Source organism: Phlebotomus papatasi, chromosome 1 (genome assembly GCF_024763615.1).
Source record: "Phlebotomus papatasi isolate M1 chromosome 1, Ppap_2.1, whole genome shotgun sequence".
In the NCBI taxonomy this organism is placed as follows: domain Eukaryota; kingdom Metazoa; phylum Arthropoda; class Insecta; order Diptera; family Psychodidae; genus Phlebotomus; species Phlebotomus papatasi.
Genome location: NC_077222.1, coordinates 72954888 through 72980455, shown reverse-complemented (window position 1 = coordinate 72980455; position 25568 = coordinate 72954888). Strand labels below are relative to the sequence as shown.

At 34.0% G+C, this 25568-nt stretch overlaps 1 protein-coding gene across 5 annotated transcripts in view; it reads right to left on the bottom strand.

The window, feature by feature from the left end:
- Nucleotides 1-2128: 2128 nt before the first annotated feature.
- LOC129800587 (probable ubiquitin carboxyl-terminal hydrolase FAF) overlaps nucleotides 2129-25568 on the bottom strand; it is a 44156-nt gene continuing 20716 nt past the window's right edge. For 2 of the 5 annotated variants that reach the window (XM_055845086.1, XM_055845094.1), the window contains exons 6-14: nucleotides 22231-22546; nucleotides 21991-22144; nucleotides 21463-21922; nucleotides 16540-16651; nucleotides 16326-16468; nucleotides 15645-15996; nucleotides 10857-11708; nucleotides 8701-9009; nucleotides 2129-5291 (exon numbers count right to left, since the gene is read on the bottom strand). In XM_055845086.1, the coding sequence (XP_055701061.1) occupies nucleotides 5100-5291; nucleotides 8701-9009; nucleotides 10857-11708; nucleotides 15645-15996; nucleotides 16326-16468; nucleotides 16540-16651; nucleotides 21463-21922; nucleotides 21991-22144; nucleotides 22231-22546 (2890 nt within the window). In that variant the 3' untranslated portion in view covers nucleotides 2129-5099. The remainder of the gene's footprint in view (nucleotides 5292-8700; nucleotides 9010-10856; nucleotides 11709-15644; nucleotides 15997-16325; nucleotides 16469-16539; nucleotides 16652-21462; nucleotides 21923-21990; nucleotides 22145-22230; nucleotides 22547-25568) is intronic. The other 3 variants (XM_055845101.1, XM_055845112.1, XM_055845121.1) reach the window with 3 other exon arrangements.

Sequence of the window (25568 nt, the reverse complement as noted above, 5' to 3'; positions counted from 1 at the left end):
CCGCCCCCAGGTCCCAAGCTCGTTGAGCTTATCTAGGACCGGGACATTTCCATCCTTGTGCATTTGCCAGTAAACAACGTGAACAAAATACATGCAGAGTACGACTAAATACATAGATAAATTGTAGAGCTTAAATTTCCCGCCTTATAGCAATAAATGCTCTGCTGAGGCAACCCTAAATATTCGAGACGCAATGTCTCCTTTCTAGGCCAGCGCCTCTGGTGATGGTGGAGACGACTGTAATAGTTTAGTCGATCGTACGATCTCAGTGAGTACGGACGTGAGTTCATCATGAGTCGTACAAGTGATAGGACATAGTGCGGAGAGCTCGCAACAGTCTGGAGCCCACACCAGTCGATTGCATAAGCAGGTCACCTCCTAAGTATATTAGATTTAAGAGTAGATATTGCTTGCCCTCTATAAAATAAATAAATAAATAAATATATAAAATAAAGTAAATAAATAAGTAAATAGATAACAAAAGTGCATGTATTCTTCCGAGACTCGGTGTCGTCCATGACGTACCGGGCCACGCGCATGAGGTCAAGTCCCGCCATGACATACCCCGCCCGGTCGTTGGATGTTCGCGTTTCACATTTTGGAGGAAGAGAGAGGCAAGAGACCCTCCCAACGCGAGAATCCAAAGCAGAGGGAACTAGTTAGATACTTAAGGTATCCCATGGCGCATAAGACAGCCCCCCGACACGTAGCCTCCTGACCGCATCGTCGACACAAAGTCTCGGGCTATTCTTAAATTCTAAAATCACATTCTATTATAAATTTAGCAATAGCTCTGGGTACTCTCTTGTCATGGTTTTCAAAAGCAATTCCTAAAGCATTCCTAATACATTTCCTTCCTTGGCAAGAGTTAATTAAATTACTCGTAATCTGAGAGCAGTAAAATAGTACATGATCAATATCCATGTACGTGTTGCAAGGATCGCAAAAAGGTGTGCCACTAATATTAATTCTGAATAGGTGTGCGTTAACTCTTGTGTGATTGCTTGCTATTCTGCAAGACATAACAATTTCAAGTCTATTAAGCCGACCCCTACCTTTAAACCAAACATATAAAGAGACTCTAGGCAAAATCGAATGACAATATCTACCTAGATAATAACAGTTGATAATTTACTGTTAGGGATACGATCCACAAGTCTTCGCAGATCTCTCCAAAGACCAACCTGAATCCTTAGAGCATGATTGAGAAATCTCTACGATATACACAGTAAAAAATTTCGGCACATATTTGTTCCAAAAATTAGCTCGTCCACGGACACCATAATTTTTGACACAATCTTGTTCCTTTTACGAGAGTCAAAAAGATACCCAATATTAGTAACGAATTTGTTCCAAAATGTAGCTCGTCAACGGTCACCGAAAATTTTTGGAACAAATATGTTACAGATGTAGGAATAATATTGTTATAAAAAATATGTACCAATTTGTTCCTAAGAGTGGAAACAAAACAGCCGAATGCAACAAATTCTGTTCCAAATTTCAGGAACAAATTTGTATAAAACGAAATCAACTCAAATTTGTAGACATTCCACCGTATCAAAACGATTCCAAAAGACTACTCTAACAAAATTGTAACTGCATTTCATAACAAAATTATAAAGAAAACTTTCTGGAACAAAAAATATCTTTTCTAGGTGAAATCGAATCGTTCCAAGGAAAATTTGTTCTAATATTTTGGTCAGTGTCCAAAAGTTTTTACCGTGTAGTCAAACCTCAATTCCAAAGGCAAAATTCCTGCAAGAACTTCAATAGAACCTGTGTGCATGCTAGGCATAAGTTTTAGTTTTAAAATATGCGTCTTAGCCACCCCACTATAAGCAAAGCAACCGTATTCCAGAATCGGCATAATAATGGTCTTAAACGGAATCAACATTAAATGAGGATGAGCACCCCATGCAAAATTTCTGTATGCATAAAACTATTTCGCGCGATTTTTATCGGTCTCAAAAATATGCATAATCCCGAGACCCACTTTTTGTGCCAAAGAATTTATGTCATCTCAGAGAAAGAGTTAATACGACTGATTCAGGAGAGGCAGGATTGTGCACGTGACAAGAATACGCCAAAGGTGGGTTAGAGAAAGGACTTAAAACTGATAAGAAGGATATTTAGTAAATTTATGGTATTTTATTTAATTTTAAAATCACTGCAATGTTCTTTTCTTCTAATACATAATGTTTATTCATATTCATTTTTTTTCATCGTGTTCTCCATCAAGTTTTTCTCATCCTTTTTTTAACCATTCATTTTTTTTATTAATTTATTGTGATCGTGTTGGAATTACTAATGCATTCAAATGTTCTCATACATAAGAGTACATCCTCAGTAATTACATTTAAAAAAAAAGGAGGAAAAAATTGGAAATTCATCAATAAAATAATGAATTATTTAGCAGTTAGTTATTTTCTTCGAAGAAATATCGATTACAGTTCTATCATCAAAGATTATAAATAATAATTGTTACATAAGTAAATATTTTATGCACATTTATGTACAGTTATAATTGGTTTCATCTTCACTATCATCTTTAATTCATTTTTCTCCTTTTTCATTTCTATTATTATGTAAAAAATTCTTAAGCACTTTTTTAGTCAATTACTTCTTTTTTTTTTAGGTAATGTTGTTTTTTTTCTTCTGTTTCCTTTCATCCATCATCTCTTTCATTAGTAAAATAATATTATGCTTTTTTCAATAGTTTTCTTGCTTTTTGTTATTTTTTTTTTTTATTTAAAGAGTTGGTTATTTATATCATTCTTTCTTTCTTCTTCTTTAAATATAGTAATTAATAATTGTATATATAAGTTTGGTAGTGCGAATAGCAAAAATGTTCCTCTCATTCTCATCTCGTTAATGTAATCTTTCTTTCTTCTCTCTCTCTCGCTTTTTTTCTTTTAAAGTGTCACAATATTAAGTTTTCATTTTTTTTTCTTTCTACATAATTTATTTTTCTAGTATCATAATGAAATCTTACAAATTGCAATAGATTTTTCATCATAGATCCTTTTTTTCACTTTGTTTTTCATTTTATCATTTTATTTCTTGGTATATATTTAGTTCATGTAAAACAATATAAGATATTTCGTATTTATTTTTCGACCCACTCCTGAACCGATCTTCAACGTATGTCGACACTTTTATCAATTCTTGCCAATAATACCAAAAAATAGTTTTTATCTTTTCATTTCTCTCAATTAATTTAAAAACATCATTTTTTTTGTTGTCTATAAACCAGTTTCATTTTTAAAAAATACTTCACTTTTTCTCCTTCCATAGTACTTTATATAGCATTTTAATTAATTTATTTATATAAAAATGAGTTTGTGTACCTTTTCTTCTTTTATTTATTTATTTATTTTTTAATTTCATATTTTCGTTTTCTTTTGATTAAATGATACATATATTGTGTCAGTATATGTATTTTTTTTGTATATAAACTTTATCTTATATAAAAAAAAAAAGATTTAAATGCGCGAAAAAAACTTAAAATCACATTCAATATATTTGTTTAATTTTTAACGCATTTCACTTTTCTCTCTCTTATTGACCTCTCCATCGAGGTCAATAATAAATTTCTAATAGAAAATAATAAAACATCGCTCCCATCCACATCGTCTTAGTTTCTTCTTTTTTTTTTCTTCTTAATAACGCATTCATCCGAGCTTAAGTGAGTAATTTATGCCCTTCGATTTCATTTATTATTTAATCATTTTGTTTTCTTTAGGTTTATCATCTTTTACTTCTTCATTTCTCTTCTATAAAATATATGTACAGAACTATTGTTTTTTTTTGGCTTTCAATTATGTTAATTTATTAAATTAATCGTAAATGTTACATAAAAAATTCCATCAAATATTCATTATCTTTGTCCTATTTCAATCTTGTATTCTTTTTATTATTTTTAATTTTATTTTATTTACGAACTCAGCTCTTTTTTTTTAAACCTCACAGAAAAAAAACTATTTGCTCTAATATTAATTATTTAGACTGAAAAACAACACAAGCTAGAACGCGCTGTTGTTCATCGTTTTCATCTCTCCGATTTTTTTTTCTATTAAATTTATTGATCATTTAATTAAATGAAATTTTGCACAGCAAATGACATTTTAGTGCTGCACAAGAAATATTTATAAGATCGTCATATTCTCCCCAAACAAAAAAAAAATTAAGATTTTTTTTAACCGATAACAAAGAAGGAAAAATTAATAAATATCGAACATATAGTGTTCTTTTTCACCTACTCACCTCTCCCCTCAATTTTCAGTCATCAGTTACATTCCTCATGGAATTTTTGGAGAAAAGCCTAACGAATTATTCTTCCTTAATCCCTTCTTTGCAGTTATATTAACTCGAAAATAAAACAGAAGACAGATTATGATTTTCTTAAAATTGAATGCAACAAAAATCTTGGCATGAATGGTTTAAGAATTATCTTAGGAAAAAGTTAATGAAAAAAAATCTATTATATACAACACACTCCTTTGCAACTTGTTTCTGTTTCTTTTCATTTTAACTTGCTCTATTTTATCATTTATAGTTGTGAGAAATGCCACTATTTGCTTTTTGTTTATAATATTGTATTTCTTTCCTACTTAACACATGTAATAAACAGAAAAAAAAGTAAAAACACCTCTCAAAATATTTCACCTTCATTTTCTCAAAATAAATTAGATTTTAACGGTATTAATATTAATTAATAAATCCCCATTTGATCATCACCTGTGCACGGTTGTCGCTATCAAAATTGAAAAAAAATAAGCAGAAATGCAAATAACTTGCAAAAATTATTATTTACTTCTTAGGTGTTAAGATGACAAGACAAAGAAGAGTCTATGCACAAAAAAAAACATGAATAGTAATTCTCATAATACGAAAAAAAGTCCATTTGAAGAACTGTAGTTCTTTTGAATCTTCTGTAACTTTTTTGTTACTCCTCCTATAACTTCATTTATCGCTGATTCGGTGTTAGAGAAAAAGAGAAATTTTCGTGTAAAGGGGGGCTCGGTTTTCTTTCTTTTCTTTCTTTTTTTTCCTATCCATTGTGTTTCATCCTTTAACAATTTCATCCTACCTCAAAATCCTTATGTCTGCTCAAATTTTTGCTTTGTCGAATTAACAGCTGGGGTTGTTGTAGTGATTGTGGTGGTGGTTGAACTACTACCCTCACCACTTGAGGTCAATGCATTTCCTTCCATTTGTACAGTATGACCAGATCGCTGATTTACAGTTCTCGTCGTTGATGACTCCCCATCACTCTCAACACCACTCGGAGACTAAAAAATCAACAAAAGCAAAAATTACTCATTTTGAAATTCTCCATTTTTGTTTTAAGCTGTGTGATTCTTTCATAGTCACATTTACTGTAATACTGCAATCTAGATAGCGTGGAGTAACCACTTATCGCCATGTTTAGGAAAAACAGGAATTAATTTTATTATAACTTTTGAATTGAACCCTTATTACAAGATAACTCAAATTTGACACAAGGTTACTTAAATGTATTGGCTGCAGATTCGTGAAAACAATTGTCCTCCAATTTAACCCTGGACTACTTAAAAAACTTATTTTTATTAACAATGCAAAAATAACCACTTCGTCGCCACTTTTTACCACTTTTCGCCAGTTCTGTAACCACTTCTCGCCACACACTTGGAAAGGTTCAAACTCAATTATTTTGGGAAATATAATGCAAAAATTACATTCAGTATTTCTCTTTCCTCATGATCACCCTATTATTACTCATTTTAAATTATTTTTCTTCGCTTTTATTTGATAAATCAAACTACTGGACTATTGCATAAACAATCCATATTTGATAACTGAGAATCTACGAAGTGAAGTTAGCGTCGTCTTTTGAAAAGAGATGGCGACAGGTGGTAAAATCATTCCAAAATATAATTACTTTTCGCCATGTTTCATTTTTATATAAATATATTAAAAAATGAAATATTAGAGTAAATTAAGCTATTCAAAACCTGCTCCAAATGGAAATTTTTCGCTACTCCAAATGGAAACGTCATTGTTTTCATGTTAAATACAATACTAAATTATTATATTTATATATTTTCTATACCACAGTTTCATTATTTAGTTAATTTTGCTCCAAATAAAGCGAAAATCCATTCATATTTACAAATTTTAATTTGTTAATTTCTCAGAAAAATTAAAAGTGTACCTTTTTACCATCGAATTATTCATCGATCAACCTTTTTTTCCAATAAAAAACACAATAAGGTGATTGTTATTTATTCGTTTTGTTTAACATTTAGGGGAAAGGCTCATAATTTTGTCCAGTTTCTTATTTTGGACACTTTGAGGATAAAATTGGACACTAAAAATAAATTGATTAAAATGATGGATTTTTATTCCAATATTTGATGATTGATTAATTCTATCTAAATATTTGTTCTTTTTGGAAGATTTTAACACTAAATACGTTAAATTTTGAATATGATTTGAGTTGAAATTGCTTTGTTGAAAATTCAGTATGAGCAATTGCTTATGAGAAATATGACAGAACTTCTTATTTACTTCTGTCTTATTTAGCTGTGGTGAAGTACTAACAATGATTCTTCGTTTTTTTTGAGTGGTATTATTGAATATTCATTGAAAATTTTGTTCATTCACGTTAGTGGTGACTTGTGCATTTGACCTGAAGTGAGATTTGCCTTGTGAATTAGATTTTTCGTGTGAAAAATGGGAAATTTTTTAAGACATTTACCAGTGAGGTGATGGTTCTTATTTTGGACAGGTGTTTTTCTCATGAAATTTTGTGAAGTTTTAGCTTTTGTGATGACTAGGTTGAACAAATGCCTGGAGAAACAAAGGAGCATCATCTCTACAAAAGACATGTAGCGAGAAATGCCTTGAAAAGTTCCCGGAAAGGCCAGGGAATGAGCGAATCCGGACGTACTTGGAGTACCGAAGTCAACTCACTTTAATGAATGATATGGAAAGTTTCCGGGCTTCTTGTGACATTCTACGGTTCTCTTACATGAACAAGAACAGGACTTGGTAAGATTGGTTCATGAAGTGAAGACCAATAGGCATCCTGTTGAGGCGGATTAGCTGTCCAAATTTACAGCCAAGTTGGCCAAATTAATAAACAAGTTGTCCAAAATAAGAGCCTAATTCACCTCTACATATCAATTCATTTTTAAGCGTATCAAAACTAATTTTAGTAAAAATAAGACGATAAATAGCTTGACAAGTTTCTAAAAAACCCTTCTAAAAAGAGAGTAACAAAAAAAGTCAATTAGTATTGGAAATATCGCACTTCAAACTTTGAACGTCGATGCTTATAAGCAGACTGTCCAAAATTATGAGCCCTTACCTATGTCATATTTCAGGCTAATTTTAGTTAAATTAGGTGCCCTTCTTTAATGTTAACGGTACGTGAAGTTTTCAAATGAAATAATTACCTATTTCGTGAACAAAGAGGGTTTTTCTGAAGTGTCTGCAAATGCTTCAATAGGAAAACCCGGAAATATGATTTTTTTTTGGAGAGATTTTCTTATTGTTTTAGATGGGAAAGGAGAAAAGACCAGGAATAAGAACAAATCCTGCACTCAAGAGCAACTCAACAAGGTTTTGGAAGCCTTTCGTCGCGGTTTCACTTACACTGTTTGTCTCCAATTAGAAAATTTACCTTGTCTCCATTTGGATTAATTTGTTTCCAATAGAAGCATTTTACACTCGCGTATTTTTCTTGTATTCAAGAAGTTTTCAAATTATATCTTAAGAAATTTCACTAAACAGTTACATTCTAGAAGGGTCAAGGAGCAAATTTATGTAATCGTCTTCAGAAAAAATACGAATTTAATGTGTTGAATTTTCTGTCAAAGTTAAAGCGTCTGAAAATGGTTTTGAATTAGAACATTTACCCTACACTTATGAAAAAAATACCCTCAAAAAGTTGTAAAATTTGCATAAAACTCTTTTTTATTTTAAGTGTAATGATGATCTAATCGGTGATAAAATCTTCATGCCAAAACTCGTACCAGCCCCAAATGTTTAGGTTTAGAAGACAGTTTATTTTACTGCTCAAACTTCACTGAAAGAGCAGTGGGATGGTGGTATTACATCTAAATCACGAGTTCGAGCATTTCGCAAAGCATGTGACGCTTTCCACCCTTTTTTTTATTAGTGTCTTGACATTATTTTCAATCATAGGGGGAAGTGGGGCACCTTTGAAATTGGGATTTTTCTCCTATGTTTAAGTGGAACTGAGTAATATCAAAATGTAATTTGGCTTCTCATTATGTTTGTGCAGCTAAATTATATCACGGTGAGGCTCAATTTTATTTAAAAACAGGTGAAAATCCCAATTTCAAAAGTTCCCCACTTTCAAAGGTGCCCCACTTCCCCCTACACTAGATAAATTCATGCCTTATAGAACACCGGAAAAGAACTAAACTGGAGCTAACCAGTTTCGAACCCAGGACATTTACAGTCATAGAAATACTGCTTTTTCCACTGTTTCACTAAAGCCTCTTCTATGAAGATTGTCCCCCCAATTTTGTTCTTTGATCATCTATTGATTCCCAAAGAAAAAAGAACTTACAGGAAGAATATTTTGTGTGACTGCTGATAACTCAATTTCTAATGAAAGAATCACACAGCTCTTACAATCCAGATAAAACAAGTTCGTTATTCTTCTTGACCAAAAATAATCTCACTCACCTGATTCGACGACACACGCATCTGAGTCATGGTCTTATTTAGAATCATCATGAAGGTCATTTCACCTTCATTAGATTCTGCCTTAACACTGTCATTCTTGACCACCACAGCTGGTGTCGTAGTAACTGCAGTCGAATGCCCAGTGGTGGCAGTCACTGTTGTCAAAACAGTTCCTGGTGCGGCAGTCACCTCATCGTCCTTCCTCAGTGGATCAACAAATTCAGGTCCGGCCACAACAGTTGTTGCACTTCCTGTCTCATCAATTTGCCCAACATCTGTATCCACCTGAATTATTGGTTCATCCGGTTCCTGAGAAATATAAAATCAGGCAAAGTCTCTCATATACCAATTTGTAATAGATCGCTCCTCTAAAAAAATTATACCAAATAGGGTAAGTGTGCCAAATTTCGGCCAGCTTCTAATTTCGGCCACTTTGAGTGTAATTTCGGCCATGCAAATAAATTAATTAAAATTATGTAAACAATCTTCGAATAGTCAATGAATTCATTTTGCTTTTAAATATTTATTCATTTTAGGATGTATTAACACAAAGATCGTTAAATTTTAGGTATAATTTGAATTTAAATTGTGTTGTAAAAATACTCAGTATGGAAAGAGTCTTATGTCTTGGACACACTTACGACTAAAGTCCAGAGACGACTAAGCTAGTTTATAGCCAAGTCAGTTCCTGACACACTACAAATGAGGCTTAGCACCACAAAATATAACTTTCCTGGGTTCTTATGCAGATATTTCTAGTTAAATACACTATTAGTTCTTTGAAAATAAAACTACTTTTAAATTTACTTCACAATTCACGTATAACAACAAGAATTATTCACTAGAATATCTAAAATTGGCTTAAGTCGCGAGTTAGCTTCCACCTCACAACTAATTGTAATTAGCAACAATTATTGAACGTGTACTGAGACATGATATTACAAATAGTTTCATTTTCAGAGGAGTATTAGTGCATTTCAATAGAAATATCTACATAAAAACCCAGGAAAGTTATATTTTGTGGTGCTAAGCCTCATTTGTAGTGTGTCAGGAACTGACTTGGCTATAAACTAGCTTAGTCGTCTGTAGACTTTAGTCGTAAGTGTGTCCAGGGCATTACAAAAAATGTGAGAGATCGATTGTGTTTCTAGCAGTCTTGTGATTTGTGGTAAAGTGCAGAAGGTTTTCCTTCGGTCGTTTTCATGAAAATTGATTAGTTTTCTTTAAAGATTGTTTCTGTTTATGTTAATAGTGAATCAATCTTTAAATTTCGGGTAAAATTTCCCAGCTGGATCCTGTATTTCGCGTAAAAAAGTGTATACTTTGTGAACGTCTCTCCCGTGAGGTAGTTTTGTCTATTCCGGCAACATCTTTTGCTTTCCTAAATTTCTTATTCATTTTATGTTTTCTTTTTCAATTTCTGAATTCTACAATGTCCAGAGAAAAAAAACCATCGCTTCTATGAAAAAGATGATGTGGAAAAGGCCTTGGAAGAGTTCAGGAAGGGCAAATTGCTACGGGAATCTGCGCGTAAATTTGAGATGCTACTCTTGAGGTGTTCAGGACAAATTACACGGAAGATCTCAGGGCTTGTGGGTCATATAAAAGTATTAAACTAAATATTAAACTCGTTCCGTTTGACGTTTTGAAATTTTCTATCCGTTGCGTCACAAAAGGTGGTCGGTATTTCACACAAAGTGGCCGGAATACTACCCAAAGCAATGTCCATATTATTATTAATTTATTAATAGTTTAGCAAGTGATTTAAAGAAAACAAAATGATAAACTAGTTTTCAAGGCTCCACACAATCCTCCCGAAAAGGAAGTAACAAAAAATATCAATTTGAATTAAAAATATTGCATTTCAAACTTAGGATTTCGGTGCATTCTATGCCGAAATTTGGCACACTTACCCTATGTCACTTGAAAATTGTAAAAAAAATTAAATCATTCCTAAATTTTGAAAATATAGTTCAATTAAATTAAATTTGTGCAATAGAATAGAGATATTCTTATGTGTTGCAAACTGATATAAAGTTATTGAAAACAAAAAAGAATTTTAAAGAGGATAGTTCTTAACAATTTTAAAAATAAACAATTTCAACAAATAAATTATTTAAGAAATAAAAAAATGAAACCAAAAAACAAATACACACCTCACTCACCTCCTCTGGGAAGAGTTCAACAGCCGCCTGAAGAACATTCTTCGCAGACTGTGATCGTTCTAGCATGTACCCATTGGTGCTGTCATTGCTCTGTGCTGGCGGTGACCACGAGCTATAATTGTACTGGCCACCAACACTGCGTGTCCTTTCTAGTTCATCCTGCAACCATTCCACAGCATCCGTCCACTGTCTTGTCAATTTAGCATTGTTACTTAACATACTGTGCGCCACGGGACTTCGTCGGAAGAGTTGTACAAGACACTTTATAATCTGATAGGCTCTCTTTTGGTAGTGAATCTTCGATCGCATTATCGTATCAAGGAGACCCTCACGCTCCTCCGAAACACCCAGAAGAGCATTGTGTATTCGATGATGCTGCCATGAATCCTCCATCAGAAGGATATTCAGGAGTAAATCAGTATGATGACGCATATCATGCCAATAGGCAAAACCACACTGCCACATTAATTCTGTGAGAACAGTTCGAGAGAAATGTGGATTCTCCCAGCTGCAGTATTGCAGCAATTTCAGTCCCTCATCCCCAACATTGGTGTCTTCAATCACTTTCTTCACATACGTCGTCCTACCGAACAAATACTCACAAGCCTCTGGAGACAATGGAGCTAGATTCTCCGATAGTATATTGGGTTCAAGGTAGGGATTTGGTAGTGGACGAACACCACTTTCACTCTTTGAACTCGTACATCGACTAGATACATCACTGCATCGCACCAAATGTGACACCACCTGGTGCAGTTTGCTCCATTCTGGATATTGGTATTTTATTGGTGGACCTGGACCATCATCGAGGGCCACTTGCATGAATATAGCCGGTACATTCAGCTATTTATGGAGGTAAAAAAAACAACGGATTCAGCTATCACATTGATAAATACTTAACAATTAAGAGAGAGTAAAAAAGATCGTGTAGAGCTTAAATTTCCCGCCTTATAGAAATAACTGCTCTATTAAGGCAACCCTAAATATTCGAGACGCAGAGCCCGATCACAAGTAGATTTTGATTCTCCAATAGTGTCTTGGATGAAAGGTAAATGGAACTCTATTTGCACAAAAAGTCGTTGAAGTTCGAAGAATTCAAATTCAATTTCGAATTTTCATACTAAATTTTCGAACAAGTTGGGGAAAATTTATCAAATATAACACTAAAAAGCTGGCAAAAGAGTTACTCAGTGATTATGGGGTGATTGCATAATGGGACAAGAACAGTAATCGTTGTTGTTCAGTTTTTTTCCTCACAAAAATGTGAAGACCGTCACATTTTGACACTTGAGCACTTCGAAATTCGAACAGGATGTTATTTCCGCCACCTTGCGAAAGTATTAAGAAGTAAGAAAGTCTCTTTTTTGGATCTTCAAATAGATTTTCGAATTTTTCAAGATCTACTTCTGTACGGAAAGAATGTCTCCCTTCTAGGCCAACGTCTCTGGTAATGGTGGAGATGACTGTATTACTTTAGTCGATCGTACTGTAGAAGCAATAAAACCCTCCATAAGCAACAAAGGCTCTGCTTTGGCAAAATTCCTGCTCTTTCGAGACAATCTTTCCGTACAGAAGTAGATCTTGAAAAATTCGAAAATCTATTTGAAGATCCAAAAAAGAGACTTTCTTACTTCTTAATACTTTCGCAAGGTGGCGGAAGTCACATCCTGTTCGAATTTCGAAGTGCTCAAGTGTCAAAATATGACGGTCTTCACATTGTTGTGAGGAAAAAAACTGAACAACGACGTTTACTGTTCTTGTCCCAGTATTTAATCACTCCATAATCACTGAGTAACTCTTTTGCGAGCTTTTTAGTATGATATTTGATAAAATTTCCCCAACTTGTTCGAAAATTTAGTATGAAAATTCGAAATTGAATTTGAATTCTTCGAACTTTAACGACTTTTTGTGCAAATAGAGTTCCATTTACCTTTCATCCAAGACACTATTGGAGCATCAAAATCTACTTGTGATCGGGCTCAATAGTCTCCTTCCCAGGACCAGAACCTCTGAGGGTGGTGATGGTGAAGACGACTATCAAGCGAGTACAGTAGACTCTCGCTAATTCGGCTCTTTTAAGATCGGACTACTTTATAATTCGGGCAGCAGTTGAATTTCAAAAAAGCTTGTTGACATTTTTCAAGTTCGATCATGATTATTAAATGAAGTAAATTATGCTCAATTTTGCAATGATTTGTCTTAGTTTTGACGCGGTTTTGCATTATTAGGAGTTTTCATGAAATTTATAATAGCAATTAGCAAGTAAACTCAATATAAGTATGCGGATGAACAAAAAATCGTTGCATTTCAAACAGTTTGCCGCCCGAATTTCTCTCTAATTCGTTTGACATTTTGGTCCCAAATGCCCGAATTTGAGAGAGTCTACTGTATATCTTGTACTTGTAGGACTATTATAGTAACGAATAGGCATACAAGTAGAGAAAGGGAGAACTCCCTCTCTTCTTGGTGTTTATTTGTTCCCAAGCTGATCCATTCCCCAATTAAATAATTTGTTAATTCGCATTGCCCCCACAGTACGATATTAGTGAGTACGGACGTGAGTTCGTATTGAGTCATACAAGTGATAGGACATAGCGCGAAGAGCTCGGGACTCGGGACAGTCTGGAGCCCACACCAATCGAATGCATAAGCAGGTCACTTCCTAAGTATCTTTAGATTTAAGAATAGATATTGCTTGCCTTCTATAAATTGTTTGAACTCCGCAGAGAGAACAGTATTTACCACCTCCCTTCCCCCACGTCCCGGGGATCGCTTTTCTTAATAAATGCGTTTAAAACGATTAGAGGTATCACCTTAAGATTTTCAGAGGAACCCCTCATAAATCGATCTCCACATCATCAAACTGACTTACATTTTCTTCCCAACATTTTCCTTTCCTTCCAAAATTATTTTTTTGGGATTATTCTAAAATACGTCATGTGTTTTTTTCTTAACGTTTTTGGATATATATTTGCACAATACTATTCTCTTCTTAGAATATACATTTCCTCTTCATCAGGCTCAATGAAATATTCACAAAAGCCTTACAGAACGTAAAGAATAAAATTGTAAAAATCGAATGAATCCCCAGAAAATCTATGCAAGCCATTGTGAGAAGGCGTCGACTCCGAGGCAGACCTAGGACAAGGTAGCTGAATCAAATCCAGAATCCTGCCTTGGAACGCCTTTGGATCGAACCCGAAGTGGGATCGAACCTGAAGTGGCGGAGGATCGACAAAAGGTATCTCCAAAGATACGCAGTTTGAAAAAATAAAACGAATCAGGAAGGTCTAAAAAAATTGCTTCAATGCTAGTTATCGTTGTTAACGTGAAGAAGCAAATTGAACAAAATCTGCGTCACATCTGCAGACAAACGATCTCTGAGACGCATAGTACGCAAATAACCATGAAATAAATTTTGTTAAAGGACCTCTATATGAAGCCTTAAAAGTCCTGAAAAGGACGAGATTTCATCGATCCTCAGAAAAAAGTTATGCTCGATCGACGAAGGAGTAAATTCGCTTGCACGTTCATTGTCAGTTCCAGAATGTCATTATTTTTGATAAGAAAAATTTTCAATTGAGCAATTGATGTGCAAACAAAATGATTGAGTCTATCTGAAGGAAAAATCATACGATAATTTAGACGTTCGAATGACCACCGGAAGTCAAGGACCACCTTATTTGAAGGTCTGGACTTCCTTGAAGACAAATTATCGCTTTCCACTAAGGTTTTTAGGCTATACCGTCAAAATGAATGGCAATGTGTTTCTGGAAATTGTCCTGGAAGGAGTGTTGGAGTCGTGGACAAACAAAAATTTTAGTAAGAAGTAATGGAAATTCGAACAAGACTCGACAGCGTCGCAGAAATCACGCTCCGAACAAGATTTGGCTAAAAAAAAATCGTTTTTTTTAAAAAAACTTTTTTTTAAAACTTTTTAAAAAAAAAAAAACTTAATTTTGGGAAAACAATGACCTAAACAATTCTCGGAAGCAAAATCGTTTGACTTCTCCAAAAGAGGCATTTTGTTGGACAAGGTTAGGACTAAAGTAGCAAAGTATCGATGAGCTAAAGGCAAGCCCTTCCTTGTGAATAGCAGAACATTCAGAAGTCTGACATTCGTGCAAACTGCGATGGCATTTCTGACAGACTTACGGCGTTATCACACTTGCACATTAAAATTTTAATGTGATTCACATTAATTGTCGCTTGTGAGCGTCCAAATATGTTATTTGTGTCTTTGAGTCACTTAATATTTGGGGTTTTTCTATTTATTGATAAAGAAGTGTACTTGGCCTGCAAAAAGAAGTTTAAATTTACCTAAAGCATAAATATTTTCACATTAAAAAATTAATGAGAAAATCGCATTAATTTTTCGCATTATTGCTATAAATCAATTTATATCAAATTTTGCGGGCCAAGTCTACCTTTTTATCAACAAATAGATCAAATTTTGAATATAAAATTATTCAAACACACAAATTACACATTTGGACTCTCACCAGCGACAATTAATGTGAATCATATTAAAATTTTAATGTGCAAGTGTGATAACACAGTAAAGAAGATTTAGTATTTATTAAAATCTCTCATCCATCAAATAGATATAATTCTGATAATTAGGATAGGATCAGTGTTTATTTAGGAATATTTTGACCCTTCCTAGCCCATGTCTGAAGAACTCCAGTTTTTTTTTTTATCCAAGGCTTTAAAGGGTTTTAAGGCTATATAATAAATTGAAAATTGAATAAAAAAAAGAAAGTAATAAATTAGACTCACCTTCAGCAATTGGTGCTTCTCTTGAAGTCCCAATCCGGCATACATACAGAAGAGGCTGAAGTAGTGAGGTAAATGTTTTCCATGTTCAGCCACTTCGCCCTTCAACAGGGACAATACACTTATCAACACTTGCTCACACAAATTCGATCCCTCAAAATTCGCAATAGGATCATCATTGATGGCAAAATGGCAGAAGAAAACGACCAATTTGACAAAAACTGCCCTCACTTCAGGTGATGGTGCAATCAAAATGTACTCAGCCAGACGTGTTGGTGGATTCAGAAGTGCATTCTGGGCAAACCAACTTCTCACAACAGCTGAATGACGTACATGTTGACACAGGGAATCATACCTGAAACATCATTCAAGTACCACCTTTAATCCTCCCTAAATTCTCATGCCACCACCAAAGAAAAAAAAATTATATGCAAATGAGATGATTAAATGCGATTATGAATTAGCAAATGAATCAAACGTTAACCACACGAAAATAGAAAAAAAATTATTCCAATTAACCAAAGAGAAAAAAATCATTGCATTTTTTTCTTGCTTCTAAAATAAAGTCAAAAACAAAAATTATAGATCAAAATCCAATTTGCAGTCAATTCCCAATCGCAAAGTAAAAAAAAAAATAAGTATTTCAAAATTAAAAAAAAGTAACGAAAGATGAGAAAAGCCTACCATATGGACACGGGTATTTTTAATTCTTCATACCAATCAATAGCAGCACCGCGTAGTGTCTTTTTCGTGCGAAAACCAGAATGAAATAGAAATTGAGATGCTAATTGAACACCAAGCAGCAAGAGTTCTTCCGCATGTTGCGTCTGGAGAAGAAAATTCTTTTAATATTTATCTTGAAATAGTGATATCCAGCAATTAAAACAATTAAACTCACGATTTTTTCTGATCTCGGCGATGGCACACTACAATTCACAAGCTTGAGGATGAAATTGAAGAACTCAGGTGAGAAGAAACTTCGGGAGTGCAGGAATCTAATATTTTGTGATCTGTAAATAAATAACATAAAATCAAAAAAATTAGAGAGAGCAATAAAAATTTCTTTTAGTTAGAAGGAAGCGAATTTAACAATTATTTTGCCAAAGTCCATTAATTTACTTAAACTTTAAGAGAAATCTTCTATTGGGCAGTGGATTACAAAGATCTTTTAACTAGAAAAATATCTCTGAAAACTTCAAATATTCCACTTTTTACTGTCTCGATCAGCATTTATCATTTTGATTCTGTATTTATGCCTTTTTTTAATCCATGTAAGGTAAAGTACCCTTTATTCGACCGGTTCCTCTATTCGACCGGTAGATTTATTTATTCAATTTAATTATATTTGCTATAATATTTTGTGTATGATCTAACATTAATAGGTCAATTATTCTTTAAATAATACGAATCAGTGACAAATTCATAGAAATTGATGAAATTCACCATCAAATATTCAAAAATTGACCCACCGGTCGAATAGAGGAACCCGGTCGAGTAAGGGTACTTTACCTTATTCTTGAGTAAAATAATTATATACTAAATAAAAAAAAATATTTTAAATAAAACTTATCGTAGGGTAATTTCCAAAATCCGGCACTAAAAATCGGACAGTGCTGAAAGTTGGCTTCAGCACACAATAACTTATGCAGCTGTGCTAATTCTTATTTTTTGTTCCTTTTCTGCATTGTTGTCAGAAAAAAACTAAAAATTCATGGAAATTTGAGGAACAAAAAGTGGACGAAATTGCAAGCTGGCTAAATTTTGGTACAGTTACCCAAATTGCCCTTAAATAATAAAAATGCATTAGTCTTCTGTAGTACATTTGCTTCATTCGAGACATTCACGTACCGTAGATGCGGATGGCTTTGCATCATTGCTTTTCGTAAGCTTTTCATCAGTTTCAGCACTTTAAAATAATCGTTAGATCATTCTTAAGTGCCCTAATGATTTCTAAACCATTCGTAAATACTATGATTAAAGAAAACCTACAAAATGTAGGGGTGCGAAGTTACAAGCATAAACTGTATCTTCTCAAATCCAAAGACAGTGTAGATAATGTGCATGACATGCATGCAAATAATTCTCATCAAATATTTGTATGAAATGCGTAGGGGAAAGGCTCATAATTTTGTCCAGTTTCTTATTTTGGACACTTTGAGGATAAAATTGGACACTAAAAATAAATTGATTAAAATGATGGATTTTTATTCCAATATTTGATGATTGATTAATTCTATCTAAATATTTGTTCTTTTTGGAAGATTTTAACACTAAATACGTTAAATATTTTAATATGATTTGAGTTGAAATTGCTTTGTTGAAAATTCAGTGTGAGCAATTGCTTATGAGAAATATGACAGAACTTCGTGATTACTTCAGTATTATTTAGCTGTGGTGATGCACTAACAATGTTTCTTCGCTTTTTTTTAGTGATATTATTGAATATTCATTGAAAATTGTGTTGATTCATGTTAAAGGTGATTTGTATATTTGACCTGAAGTGAGATTTGCCTTGTGAATAACGTTTTTGATGTGAAAAATGGACAATTTTCTAAGAGGTTTACCATGGAGGTGACACTCCTTATTTTGTACAGGGGTTTTTCTCACGAAATTTCGTTAAGTTTTAGCTTTTGTGATGACTAGGTTGGACAAATACCTGGAGATACAAAGGAGCATCATCTCTACGAAAAAGATGTAGCGAGAAAAACCTTGAAAGGCTCCCGGAAAGGTCAGGGAATGAGCGAATCCGCACGTACTTGGAGTATCGAAGTCAACTCACTTTACTGAATGATACGGAAAGTTTCCAGGCTTCTTGTGACATTCTACGGTTCTCTTACATGAACAGAAAAAGGACTTGGTAAAATTGGTTCATGAAATGAAGAACAATGAGCATCCTATTGAGGCGGATTAGCTGTCCAAATTTACAGCCAAGTTGTCCAAATTAATAACGAAATTGTCCAAAATAAGAGTCAAATTCACCTCTACATATCAATTCATTTTTAAACGTATTAAAACTAATTTTAGTAAAAATAAGACGATAAATAGCTTGCCAAGTTTCTAAATAACCCTTCTGAAAAAAAAGAGTAACAAAAAAAGTCAATTAGTATTGAAAATATCGCACTTCAAACTTGGAACATCGATGTTTATAAGCAGACTGGCCAAAATTATGAGCCTTTACCCTACATACTCTATCCTTTTTCACCATTACTTCAAAACAAAAGAAGAAAAAGAATTGTATAGTTTATCTGGCCCGGTGCCGGTCAAAATCCCGAACGCCTAAATCCCGAAAACTAAAATTCTGAGCGCCAAAATCCCGAAAAGCCAAAAACCCGAAAGCCAAAATCCCAAAACCTCAAAATTCCAAAAGCTAAAATCCCGAAAGCCAAAATTCCGAATGCCATAATCTCGAAAAGCAAAAAAACTAAATGGGCCACTATCCTGAAAGCCAAAATCCCAAAAGTTAAAATCCAGTAAAGCCAAAATCTCAAAAACTAAAATCCCGAAAATCCAAAATCCTAACAGCTAAAATCCCGAAAGCCAAAATCCCGAATGGGTCAAAATTCAGAAAATGCAAAAAGCCAAAAGCCAGAATCTTAAATGGGCCACAATACCGAGAGCCAAAATCCCAAAAAGCAAAAATCCCAAAAATCAAAATCCAGAAAACCAAAATCCCAAAAAGCCGCCTATCGGGATTTCGACCCATTCGGGATTTAGACCTTTTAAGGAATTTGGCTTTTGGGATTTTGACCAGGATCCAATCTGGCCTATATTGTCAAATAAATACACTTATAGTCTTTCATTGCAAACGTTGGTCATGTAAACATTATTAGATTACACAACTTTATTCGATTCTGTGATTAATTTAATAAATTGGAAAGTTAAACAAAGCTCTGCTTAGCTCATATGAGTTGTCTATGAGTTGCTTAGCTCATAAAAAATTGTTAAAAATTAAAAAGGAAAGTTTCAGGACGGATCAGTAAACCACGACCGATCCAGTTCAAGGATCAGTATAGAAGAAAGGTTAAATCTTAAAAAAATATAAAATATTTGAAAACCAAATTTTACACTTTGTTTAGAGAGCGCAAAGTAAACTGTGACAAAAATTTGACATGTAGGGTCATTTGCCTAAAGCGAGACAGTTTAGAAAGTTAGACAAAGCAATGTGGGATGTGAGACACCTTCTTAAAAACTTGATAATAAATCAATTAAATATTTATCTTTTCGATAAAAAGATTATTAAACTTAATTTAATGATTATTTCAGAAGTTAAAAATGCAAAAATCGTTATAAAACAATCAAAGGGTGACTTGCAAGAAGAATTTAAAAAATGTATTGCGTGCGTGATATTCATAACCTTGACACGGTAGTTGTCATTTTCTCTGTTTCTTATGGAAGTTGCTAGGAAAATATCAAAGCGTTTTGTTTGATTTTTCGGCATAATTTGTGAAATATTGTTAAGTCCGCAGTGAAAATCGAAGGACATAAATCCATTTAAAAGGTGAATAAAAAATATTTGTGAAATATTACATTTAAAAAGGATAGAAAAGTGATTTAATTTCGTGTTGTATTCTAAACAAGTTTTATGAAATCTTGGACAAGTTGATTTTGTGAATGAATTTGGTGGTTTTATGCAGTGAAATCATGTTAACAGGAACGAAATAGATTCTTAAGTACCCGGAGAAATAGTTGCAACAGCAGTTAGCAGCTGAATAGGAGAAAATCTCCTGAAAAAGGCTGCAAGGATTTCCAGATTCCGAAGACCACTTTTTCTGATAGAGTGGGTAGTCAATTTCGCAAAAACTCCTGGAGAAAGACAAATAGGAACCTCTACAGAACTCCCAAAGCAAGTGGAAAAGGATTTGGGCGAATGGAAAATTGAAATGTGCTAAAAATTGCATCCGCTTTAAAGCTATAACTGCTGGACAGCACGAGGCGTCTGCGAAATTTACAGAACCTCTTTTTGGTTGGACGTCCAGGAAGTTCTTGGTAATTAGCGTTCCTCAACTGTTTAACTGGACATAAAGGACGGATTAGCATAACCATCAAATGTGCAAGTATACAGAGAAAACCCTCAACATTTGATTTTCTACATATTTTGTATGATATTTTGTCATTAATATGACTATGTCCAACTTTCCAAAAGTTTTTGTCCAACTTTCCAAAATTTTGTCCATCTTTTCAAAATGTGTTATTTTTTAATTTCCGTGAATTTTCCGATTATTCGGTTGCAATATTTAATAACAACTGTTAAGATTCTGTTAAAATATTTGTCAAAGAATCCCATGATACAAAAAAATGGTAAAAAATAATTATTTATTCAGTTTAAAAATGCATTTGAAATTGATTTTTTTCTTAAGTGTCTCGCTTTCCACCATTCACCCTATATGGCCTATACGGCCAACTTGTCTCCAGTTCGCCTTTTCTGCCTCCTATAACCAAAGAGAATTTTCTTCCCAAGAAAAACCTTTTTGGAAATGAATAAAAAAAAACATATTTTCTTTCGCAATAGAGCAAGATAGTTTTTGATAGTTGTATCGTGTTAGATTTCCTATAAAAATGTATCAATTAGAAAATTCTCAGGATTTCAGGTAGCACAAGAAACCCCTTAGCCATATTCGGTTCAAAGTTCTTCTAAATATTTACGGATTTAGGCTCTTTTTTATTAAGCAAAAAATAATAATACGCTGTCCAAATGTACTATTTTTTTTGCAAACATGTTAAAGTATTAAACTTAGCAAAATTAATTTTTTTCCTAATCGAACGAAAATGTAAAATTTTGTTCAACCCCAAAAAATAGTAATAAAATATAACATAAACTCACCTGACACTTTTCTCAATGGGTTCCGGCATTGGTAGGACACAGTTTCGACTGTCTGCCAGTGAAAGCTGCTCAATGCTGGGCTTTTGCTGAATTGGTGTCTGATCACATCGTGTATAGAAGAGCATATATGCATTCCACCATCTCTTCTGTCGTCGATACTGCATCCTCTTGAGATTATTATCATACACTTCACCCATGTAATCACCACCAAAGCACTGAGTCTTCATTTCTTCATCTTCATGCATCTTGCACTCACTCACTTCACCATCATCAAATTTATACCACTTTTCCTTGCCCGTTATTGGATCACGATGCAAGATATAGCTGAAATAGTGACCCCCACTTGCTTGTCCACTGTGCACAACAATTCCCGTCAATTGATACTTTGTCGTTGCTGGTTGATCTTCAGTCGGATCATCCACCTCAATCACTTCTCCATCAATTTTTGCTAATCCAGACACTGATTTTATGTAGAAAAAAAAAGAATTAAAATATTGAAATTGATGAACCAATAGAATTTACGCTCACCTGTATAAGGCTCCATATCGAGTATTCGCGAAAATTCAAAATAATCATTGAATTTAATCGCACAAACACGTTCGTAATCGTACTCAAATCTCTTTAGTTGAATAGCCAACACTGGAGGCAGTTTTCTAACACAAAGCCTTTTAACTGTAACCACCTGGAAGGAAATAACAGAAAATTTTATTCAAAAATGTAAACTGAAGTATAATTTATTCTTGTAGTAAAAAAAAAGTAGTACAATACCTTTTTATCACATTTATCACAATGATAAGCATCGGCACCCTCGAGCAATTCTCCCTTCACATACTGTTCGAGTGAATCAGTGAGAGAACTGTGATTTCTTATATCAACACTGAAGACACTGAAAGGTTCCTCCTTTGAATAACGATGAGGACATTCTTGGCATATTTTCTGATCACTAAAGCATCCCCCTAGGGTGGCACCCATCAGTTGCGGATGCCCAAGTGCCTTTAGACCTTCATCGAGACTCTCAAAGAGTGACATGAAAAATTCAACAGCATCTTGTTGTTCTCGCAAATTTACTGGTTCACCTTGCAATCTATAAAAATGGAAAAATCCATGTCAAATCTGACTATTTCCCTAAGCCTGAAAAGAGGTAGGGCAAAGTGGCCTGCCTTTGAATGTGGCAGCCTTTGAATATTCTATTTTTCACATTCAAAGGCAGGCCACTTCCCCGTACTGGTTGTCTTTGAATTTACTTATTAAATCGCTCCTTGGAAATTACAAGGGGCCAACTCAATCTGAGCCATTTTTCAGGAGACAGCATAAAAGATTCAACTTTGTATAAATAATTATCTCAATTATGTATGTTAATAAAAATAATTTAATTCTTTTCCATTTGTATGAGCATTATTATAAACATCGAAACATACATATTTTTACCTTTCAAAATATGTTTTTTTATGAGTTAGCTCTTTGTCATTCTAAATGATGCGCAAATTTTCATGAAATTAGAATGACACGGGATCAACTTGCTTGAGTTAGTCCCTTGTTTCACAAAAATTTGAACGATAAATCTATTTTGTGCCCCTTGACTGCAAACAAAACCGCGCAAGTAATCATGAAGAGTAAAATTTGGAAAAACTTTTCTAATAACGAAATTTATTAACTCATATCATCTGAAATTTTATTAAATTCTCTGTCTGAGTGCATTAAAACCTCAAAATCGCCAAAAAGTGAGTTGGCCCCTTGTAATTTCCAAGGAGCGAAATGTATTTTTTTTTAATAGTCTTTATCAATCATCTGCAAAACTTCAAATTACAAAACATAATTGTGTTGCTCAGAACATTGATGGGCTATTTTAATAAAAAAATACATTTACGGTGGGCCTCTTTTGCTCTGAGCGTCTCAATTCAACAATATTCTTTATAATCTTGATGTTTAAGGTTCTCGAATTTTAAAATAATTTTTGTGATTGTTAACACGTCTACCGAGAAAATATTTAGTAAATGTTTATGAATTCCGGTCGGGTTTTGAAAAACATTGTAATAAATTTTGTCAGACAAATACTTTTTTTTACAAAGTTTTCTAAAAGAAATCAAAATTGTTCGTTATAAAATCATTTTATTTACAATATTTGTGAAAAAACACTCTTACGAACCCGTTTATGGGTTATACGATTTAGGAACATTTTGCAAATTCCCAGTAGAATTGAAAAAATACAAAATATGTTATTCTGTGATTAGTTGTTCTATATTGTTATCATCTGAACTTCATTGTATTCGGATTCTCAACTTATGGTCAACTTTTACGGGCTTCAGACCTAAGGCCTAGCCATGAGGCTTAACTTCTCTAGATTCTTATCAGTCGACAATTTTAGGGACAATTTTGACTTAGATATAGACTATTTAGGATTTTGAGATATTCGGAAACTAGGATTAACCTCTAGTCTGAAGACGGTCTTATGCGGGATCCCCCGAAAACCTCAACTTGCTATTTCATACTGTTTGTCCTCTATTTTAGGTAATTAAATAACGAGGCTGATTGGACCTCTAAAAGTAAACCATAATATCACTGCAATTTCAGATTTTCAAAAATAAGAAAAATATATATATTTTCAAAGTTCTTGTTACGTCAATTGAATTATTTTGTTACGACTTTCAAATTTTTCGAGTTTTGCTCATTTTCTATTCACATGAATCTATCTGTGTCTTGATTGATGCATTAACCAACTGGTGGCGGATTGCGGCGCCTGACGAAGAGGCGCCTTATCCTGCATTGTGTCTCTTCTCTGAACAATATTTTTTTCGGATTCTCATTCTGCCTTCATTTTTCTTTTTTACATTTAGATGTCCTAGTTTTTTTTTCTATCCACACCGTTCTGTTCATTATAATCTATTGCATAATTTATACCTAGTAGGGTAAAATGAGGTAATTTGGAACTATTTACAATTTGGGACATTTGAGATTTTCTCACTGTTTCAGAGATTCAAAGGGAAGAACTGTTCCTTTTCTTCTTAGTCGTTGTCCATCTATTTCGCGGTCTTTGTTTTCTCTTTACTCATCTGAAACAATAAGAAAATCTCAAATGTCCCAAATTGTAAATGGCTCCAAATTACCTCATTTTACCCTATTGGGTACAAGACAAAAGCTCTGTTAGCAAATACTTAAGGTGGTTCCGGGATACTAAGAAAAGAATTGTGAACAGATATGGGCCTAATATTGTAATAATAGGTCCATAGAGGAATTTTAGGTCTTTCCGCAAGGGCAATTCGGAACATCCATTATTATAAATGGGATTGTTAGACCCACACCCCGTGGAATCAATCCTAAATTTAATATTGTATATAATTTGGTGTATCCATCATTAACGATGACTCTTACAGGACTTTTTTATTCTCTTCAGAACGCTAATGGTCTTCTCAGGGTGTAGTCGGGCTTTAGCCCTGAAAGATTCCTTAAGGAGACCAAGGCTTATCGCGGCCAATTGCCCGGCAGCGACCCAGCTCTGTGCCCCCATCCGAACTCTTCCAGGCCATGTTACCGACTGACTGACAGTGTCGCCTGTCAGACAATCCCCCACATGGCGGGCAACAGAACTATACCACCGGTAAAAGGCCTTGCTTGGAGCGAGAGGCGGGAAATATGAATTTCCCGCGAACGGGGAAGGGAATCCACCAGCCGGGCTCTATTTCGCTATCAGGTGGAAAATATCGACTACAAGGGCTAACTGATTCTGAGAAACAGAGACATCTTACAGGCTTCTTAACATTGAGAACAATTTTTGACAGAATTTGGACGTTTCAAACTACAGCAGTACAGACCATTTCTTTCACATCATTTACTGTTTATCGGTTCTCGGTTTATTCCAAGACCTTTCCAAAAAGCCCAAACAAAATACCATTTGGACGAGAAATACGCTCTCTAGTGACTTTTTAACCTTTGACCTTGAAAACCCGTTATTAGAAACTATTCAACAGTAATTTCGTATAAGGATGAAATGTCTGTCTGTATAATATCTAAAAAAAATGGTTCTGGTGAGGACGGGGTGCGATGATAGGAAAATGTAGATCATGTTAACCATCCTTGGGTCGACCTATGGGGGAGTTCCCGAAGGTCCC